Source organism: Sturnus vulgaris, unplaced genomic scaffold (assembly GCF_052056855.1).
Source record: "Sturnus vulgaris isolate bStuVul1 unplaced genomic scaffold, bStuVul1.hap1 Scaffold_506, whole genome shotgun sequence".
Lineage (NCBI taxonomy): Eukaryota > Metazoa > Chordata > Aves > Passeriformes > Sturnidae > Sturnus > Sturnus vulgaris.
The window spans coordinates 84970-92844 of NW_028276503.1; the positions used below are offsets into that span (position 1 = coordinate 84970).

General features: G+C 43.5%; 1 protein-coding gene across 3 annotated transcripts; it reads right to left on the bottom strand.

Moving 5' to 3' along the window:
• Positions 1–231: 231 nt before the first annotated feature.
• Positions 232–6986, bottom strand: LOC148217662 (islet amyloid polypeptide-like). Of its 3 annotated transcripts, none has more exons than XR_015800888.1 (6): positions 6580–6986; positions 5819–5917; positions 3425–3634; positions 2920–3016; positions 2647–2783; positions 820–957 (listed from the first exon to the last, which is right to left on the bottom strand). XR_015800888.1 is itself a non-coding variant. In XM_088158516.1 (4 exons), the coding sequence occupies exons 2-4, from the start codon at positions 2997–2999 to the stop codon at positions 499–501; spliced, it is 387 nt and encodes a 128-aa protein (XP_088014642.1). In that variant the 5' UTR covers positions 3000–3016; positions 3425–3566; the 3' UTR covers positions 232–498. The 3 variants fall into 3 exon arrangements, 1 of the variants encoding a protein (XP_088014642.1); XR_015800887.1 differs by lacking the exon at positions 820–957 and adding an exon at positions 1923–2060; XM_088158516.1 differs by lacking the exons at positions 820–957; positions 5819–5917; positions 6580–6986 and adding an exon at positions 232–670 and having other exon boundaries at positions 2647–2781; positions 3425–3566.
• Positions 6987–7875: the final 889 nt, after the last annotated feature.

Sequence of the window (7875 nt, forward strand, 5' to 3'; positions counted from 1 at the left end):
GTAGATGTTTAAAAAACAGAAGATTCTTCTGTTTTACTTTCATTAGGACATAACTTTTGCTAGCATTCTGATATTTATTGTTCTTTAATTAAGGCGGTTTCTTTCTCTTACCAGACTGTGACTATAAAGACATACACATCATGGGTTATCTTTTTCATCCTTATAACAATAATAATAATAATAATAATAATAATAATAATAATAATAATAATAATAATAATAATAACAACATTGTTGCCATTACTTTTCCATTTATTATTGTGACAGATTTTTACAAAGGATTTTAACAAGCAGATTTCTGGAGTTCTTAATGGGGTTGAAAGAATAGCCTATGCATGTCATTGTACATGCATGGTGGAATGATGAACATAAATCACATACCCCCCCACACACACAGAGAAAACAAGGCACTGGTAAGACTCTACAAGTAATAAATGACCGAGAGGTTGTTGATACAATAAAAACTGAGCTTCTAGTGTCAGCAGCCATCTCCAGAGCCTAAAGCTGTGCGTGGCTCTGGGGCTCTCTGTCCCTCTTTCCGTAGGTGTTGGAGCCCACGTTGGTGGGCGGGTAAAGGGCCCCGGCGCTGCCGCTGGAGCGCACCAGGAAATCGGCCAAGGGCTGCGTCACACACGTGGCCGTGTTGCATCTCCTCTTCTCCAGCTGGTGACTGCCAAGGTGAAACAAAGACAGCCCGCAGTAAGTCAAACAATGAGCCATCGAGTGTGCCACTTCTCATAGTCATTTGAGCTCTGCTAATGTGGGAGTTCTTTTAATATGTGCACAAATACAGGAACATTAGAATCTTCCCACCACCTACTTTGTTCCTGAAAAAAATCCTTGTGCTGGGTGCTATTATCAGTTTTAATGATGGAGGTTATTCAAATGCAGAGACATGAACTGTCATATGTCGTTTTTATTGATATCCTGCACAGCAGTTTATGACATTTAGAAGACCTGTAATGATAGTATAGGTGAGACACAAAGTGAAAGCAATGATTAAATGTTTAACTTTCAGCTGAACTTCTAAATCTATTTAGAGCTCTTGCTGATATCATGAGGATTACTAACATAATGATGATCACTAACATTTATTCAGTTCTCATGTTTTCACAGAATTACATCCTGCTCTCACTGAAGTGAGTGGTAATATTCCAGTCCACAGCAAGTGGATTAAACCCAAAGACTCTTTCTCCCATCTGCACCACATATCATGAGAAGTAGCAGGCATTGCCAGCTTCTGCCAACTGCAGAATCACTTAGGATGGTCTTTTGCTCTGTCTCTCTTCCCACTTAGCTCTGACTAAACAGAGGTTTCATCTAAAAAAAAAACCTGCCACATCTCTTTTGAAACACCAGCAAATTGAAAGTTCTGTTGTGGTGAGAGAAAATCCTTTGCTGAATGATACTTTAAAGAGTGTCCGAGGAAGGATCCGTATCTAGAAATAACATTTTATGATCTGAACCGACAGATCATTTACAGAACTCCACGTAAAACCTATGTAGCACGAGGTTTTTTTTTAAATTGCAATGTAATGGTTAGCTTGGGTTTTCAGACTTGTTTCTTAGATTACTGTGTTCTTCCTTCAAACAGAAATACTTGCTCGCAGAGATTGCCTACTGAGTTGTTGCATATTTTCTTGGACTTCTTCATGCTGATATGGCATGAATTAGATATCACTTTGTGGCTAAAATTTACTGTGAAGAGCAGCTATATCCCAGTTTCAAACTCTGAGCAGTTACCAATGTGTTCCTTTGCTTACTGATTATTAAATCTATCATCTAAAATGTCATATAACCTTTTGAAGTTATTTGTATTGATCTAATAATACAAGAGGAAAGGCAGCTATGAAAGGAATGTCTGTCTTATACAGGTTCTTGATTAGTAGATAGGCAGCAGTTCTTAAGCAATTAATATTTTAAATGTGTAATTGCATTACAAGAAAATTGTTGCATAGGGCTTTATATAACCTCCCATTGACTTTCATGGATATTTCTTTTGGTTTTATTCAAGTCCTTACCACACAAGGTTCAAATAGCAACTGGTTCTCACAGAGGTCCTGAAATTGAATTTATAAATAACAATATATTTCAGACAAGTGAAATTCTCTCAGAATCAATTTCTTCTTTTCCTTCTTCTTATGATTAATATTTAATTATGTGATTTTAAAATTGCTTAATTACTGAAAGCATTTTTACCATAAAATAATTCCATTCCAGTAGAGCTGCAGTATTATTAAGAAGGGTATGTTTTCTTTTCTTTCCCCCCCAGGCTTGGAAATCTGATGAACTTTTTAAAAAGGAAGGCGCTTGCAAAATGCACCTTTCTTCACAAGGTAATGTAGAGTTTGCAGCCTCTTTAATTTAAGAAAGTTTATAATCGTAAAATGATCAAATGATTTGAAACAAAGTCCCTGGATTTCACTTTCGACCCTAAATGCTTTGATCTTTTTGTTACAGAAAAGCTGATCTTTATGCTTATAGGAAAGCTCTGTTTAGTAGAAGGATATTTTAATATCTTTTTTTTTTTTTTTCCTGAGGAAAAAAAGCAGAAGCAAAGTCTCTCAAATAGCAGGATATCACTGGAACAAAGTTTGCTTCATGATTCAATCTGATATGGCTGGAAGAAACAAGGAAAATCAATACCTTTTTGTCTTTGCTGCTGGTTGTTCTGGCATTTCCTCACTGAGTCCTGAGAGTGTATTGTGTGACATTACAGGCAACATCCATCCTTGTCTCTTGGAAGTACCATCAGATAGATCATCAGCCAGAGACAGTAATCTCTGAACAACAATAAAACAGTGAGCTTGAATAACTCTATTTTTATAATATTTAAGACATGAAAGCAAAAGCAACTCATGCAATAATCTGAACACCTTTTTCCCTAAAAAGAAATAAACATGATTATTTGTCACTCACCCCTCAATAGGTGTAGCTTCCAAACAGCTCAGAGTGACAGAAAGTGCAATGAAGAAAACTGACAACTTCAGGTTGTGCATCTTCCCTTCCAAACTTTCTGAAAAGAACAGTGATTCAAAACTGAAAGCTAACCCAAATACTCTTCAGCACATCCTATCACCGATGCCCATTCTGTCCTAAATCAAGAGCAATTAGTCTTTTTCACAAGCTAGAGTGAGAAAAATGATCCCTTCAAGTTTAGTGACACAATTCAGTTTCAGAAATATGGCTCTCAGCAGTAAATGCTCATTTTCCATCCAGTAGTTTCAATCCTATCCCTTATCTCTGATTTGCGTTTCCTGACATATCCCAGTCTCAAATTCTGGTCCCCAGTGTAGTTTACTTTAAAGCTGTCTTAGTCTTTTCCTGAAAAAATGCTCTTGATTAATAATAGGGGATATAGAGCTTTTCTAAAGGCGCATCTTTTGCACTGCAGGGAAAGTAAGAAAAAAGGCAAAGTATTTACCTTTTTGTGGTCACAGATCTAACTGGAGAAGCCAGCAAGCCCTCTTGGTTAGCAGGAAGTGTGCATGCAACAATTCCACGCTTGCATCTGGCTCTGGAGTATCCTTCTCCCTCTTCCTTTCTGGCAAGTCTCACGACTCTTATATATCCTCGACACCTTTCTCAGCTCTGACATCAGGCAGCACAGAGAGACTGTCGTTAATTCCAATCCCTACAGACAGAAAGTGCCCCAGAGAGGAGCAGAGGCAGGTGGGTCATTATTGCACTAGTACATCAGTAAATATTCTCCTGCTGTATGCAGAATGCCCTCGTGAAGGTACTGCAAGAGCATATTGCACATCAGAAATGTAGCCTCAATTTTACAGCTCTGATAAGCTGCTGTGGTTATATTCCCTGTGGGTGTTTTCGTGGGCTAAATAAGGTAACAAAAGTCACAAAGAAAGCCAGAGCAAATGAAACGCCAGGCCACTGGTAATTGAATACAAGAAAACATGTCTCAGAAAAGATGGAAAAGTTAAAGTTGTGGAGGTTTGCTGTACAATATAGATAGAAAGCAAAGGTATCTGAAGGGATAAAAGCTGTATGATGAATAAGAAAAGAGTGAAAGTTATTTAAATTGACAGATAGAGTTCTCATTCAGGGTAACACGGTAGAAATCATGCACATTTTTCAGTCAAGTTTAAATGTCAATGAAAATTCTGTCGCTATGAATGTAAAATCTCATATTTTAAAAACCAGGTGGATTTGTCATGAGTGAAAATTGAGTCAATTAATGCTTTTCAGAAGGCAAAGACTAGGATTAAAAAGCCAGGAAATGTCAGAAAAGCCAGAAAACGTGCAAATTTATTTCTCTAGTATGCATAAAGTATGGTTGAGGGAAAAATGTACAGCTTTTAATAGACTAAATCCAGTGTTGACGAAATATCTAATTGCAGATTTCCAAGGATACAGATTAGAACCATTTACCTCTGATTTCAGTGGAAATTAGGCAAATCACTTCCCCCTCCCTCTCCCCCCCCCAGAAGTGTGAGAGCTGGAATCCTTCTGCAGTCGACTTAATTTTCTTTTCCTCCTCTCTTTCAGGACAGGAAGAATCACGACTCTCCTGGCATCTTTGCCAAGAGCTGTGGTGTTTGATCAGCCAAAGCCCAGAGGCTTCAGCACCAGAGGTCTGAGCCTGGAGGGCTCCTGGTGCTGCCCGTGCTGTGGGCTATGTCAGAGGATGCAGGGTTCCTCTTTGCCTCCCTGCTGGGATTAACTGCCATGGGAATGTGGGATCTGGGTGAAACTCCAGCTCTCCTGGTGTTCAGGGGAGCAAGGTCTGAGGGACTCCTCTCTGGGGATGTGCGGTGAAGGACTGAATAGTGTGGAAGGAGAGTATTTATAAACTGTATCACTGTTTCTCCCAAAATTGGGGTGGAGCACTGATGGGGGCGGTTGGGTTTGGTCTGGGCCTGTTATTCTTTGTGCAATTTTTAAATTCTCTTGTATGATTTACTGTCCGGTATCTTTCTAACAAAAGCTGACATAAATTTAGATTAAGGATTAGAACTTGGGTCCATTCATTGCAAACATTTGACAAGGCTGGAGGACTGGGGTGGTGACTGCTCTCAGGAAAGGTTACTTATTAATACTGTGTCAGATTTCCCGCAGTGACTGTCAGGCCTGCATGGCTGTGAGTTCGTGCTCTTCTCACTGGGGAAATAAGTTCAGCAAAATTAGAAATTTTAGAAAAATCCAGCCAAAAATTCCACCTCTGTACCCCCTAAGTTTTCCCAGTTTTTCCCAGCTAGGAGCTGCACAGAAGTCAGGCAGGGGAAGTGACAACAGGGAACAGCTGAAAAATTCAAAGGCACAAAGAGGAAAGGGGAAAGGTTTCAGAAAACAATTCTATGGTCTAAGAATAATTTCTGATTCCCTACTGAGAAGAACACGAACTCACAGCCATTCAGGCCTGACAGTCCCCTGCAGTGAGAGCTCAGCACACATCCACAGAGGCAAGTCCAGCATCTTAAATGAAAAAATAAAAATAAAAACCAGAAGAAAAAGGTGATTTCTTTTGCTTCAGAGTTATTTCAAGTTCTTAAAGCCCAAGAAACATTTGCTCTTGATTTTGGTTGGGTGAATCATGAGCAGTGGGCACGGGTCATGCCATTCATTGAGCAGAAAACCCGGGGTCATTTAGAGGGGACACAAGAACTGTTTGTGTAGCGACCTCCGGCTGCAGAGGGGCAGGAGAAAGGCCAAGGGAGCTCCCTGGGGCCACCAGGGCCTGTGGGGAACAGAATGGACGCTTGGATGACCAGTGGAGGTGAGGAGTGGATCTGAGTTCATCTACAGGGAAATAAGGAGGGGATACTCTGGAGTGAAAAGCTGAGGTGATGAGTTCACCCACCTGGGCACGAGTTGTGTTTGCACAAAGTGGGAACAGAGGTGAAGGTCAATCCAAAGTCGATCCTGCTTGACCTCTGAATTCCAGGATAAGTTTTCCAAGCTGCCAAATGAGGGAGTAAAAATACACAAAAATGAAACCGAGAGCATTCATGAGGTTCCTGGGAGTCCATTACACTGTTGTCATAGAATTCTTAATGAGTTTTGAGCTTTTAATGACAACAATTCAGTACTTTCTTTGGATTAATCACTGTGTAGGATTTGGGGTTTATCTGGATTTTAAAGGCGTCGTGGTGGCCCTGACACTGCTCAGGAGCTGGTAGGAAAAGCAGGGTCAGAGCTCCTGGCAGGCACAGGGTGTTTTTCCCAGAGTGGACTGTGGAGGAATTGTTTGGGACTTGGATTGTCCCTCTGGGTGATGCCAGTTGCTGTGATTTGTGTAATTTCATACATTTAACTCCCAATACTTCCCAGCCCAAGGGCTTGAGCTGACAGGGCAGCACACAGATTGTTCTCTGTGCTGTGCCCCGATTTGGGGTTGGCTGTCAGCTTTGCTAGCTCCCGTGAATTATGCCCATAGCCCCCAATTCCCTGCTCAATTCCCACTGCCATAACCTCACAGCGCCTCATGGAGTGGGGATATACTGTGGCAGGAAGCTCAGCAGCATCGGCACGGGGACAGGTGTATATTCCAAAGAATTTGCTGTTTCAAACCCTCATCCCCCAGCCCCGCCGATGTCCCTGGGGGGCACTTGACAGAGTTACCTGGATTTCAGCTGATTTCACCCCCCCGAGCTCGGGCTCCAGGTGATCTTTTCAAGCAGGAGAAGGCAGGGGCCGGAGGCGCTCCTGGCCCGTGCCGAGGCAGTCCCTGGGGCCACGAGAGGACATGTCTCCCTGCAGAATTTCAGTTCTTTCCAGAGCCTCAGCAGTGACAGAGGAAAAAGAGGAAGATGAGGAGGAGGAAGAAGGGGGAGAGGGTTTGAGAGGAGGGGAAGCCCAAATCCGTGCTGTGTGCGGAGCTCCGACAGCACGCTGCAGCCCGCAGCTCAGTGTGAGCACGGGGCAGAGGAGGCGATTTCTGGGCATTCAATCACCCTGAGGCGGGCCCGGCACCGCCCCTGCAGCACCGTCCCCAGCACAGCTCGGTACCGCTCCGGGATCACCCGGCCCCGCCCCCGGTGCCGCCTGGGACCACTGGGGACCGCCCCTAAAGCACCGCCCCGGCCCCGCCCGGTCCCGTCCCCGGGACCTCCGTGCCCCGCCTCGCCAAGCCCCGGCTCCGCCCCGAGCCTGCCCGGGCTGCGCCGGGACCATCGCTGGCGGCCCCGCCCCTCTTCCCCGGGCCGAAGCGGGCTGAAGGAGATGTCCGCACGATTGGAAACGCCGCCGAAAATCGCACCCGTGGGATCGGTGTCGGCGTCGTGCGCAGGCATCCCACTAGAGCGAGCGGGCTCCTTGCTGTGCCACCCTCCTTTTGCAGACAGAGTTAGAAGGACGGGGGAGCGACACCCGAGCCGCCATCTTGGGAGAGGCAGGCGCGCAGTACCGCGCTCTGCCCACAGGGTGGCGCTTGGGAGACAGGCAAGGGATGGAATCAAGGAGTGTCCCAATCCTTGAGAAAATCCCCCGGAATGAACGCCCTAAAAAACCCCGACCAGAACTGAGAAACCTTTTCCCGCCATTTTTCATTGATTTTTTTTTTTCCCCATTTCTCTCAGATTTTTTCCCCAATTTTTCAAGCATTTTTTCCCGCAATTTTCGTGGATTTTTTCCTGATTTTTCCCCATTTCTCACTGATTTTTTCCCCCATTTTCCCCCCATTTCTCACTGGGTTTTTCCCCATTTCTCACTGATTTTCCCCCCATTTTTCATGGATTTTCCCCCCTATTTTTCGTGGATTTTTTCCCCATTTTTCCCCGTCTCTCACAGATTTTTCCCCCCATTTCTCATGGATGTTTCCCCCAATTTTCATGGATATTTCCCGATTTATATATATAAATCATCTATTTTTTAATATTTAATTTATATTCATAATCTATACGTATTTCATATATTCAG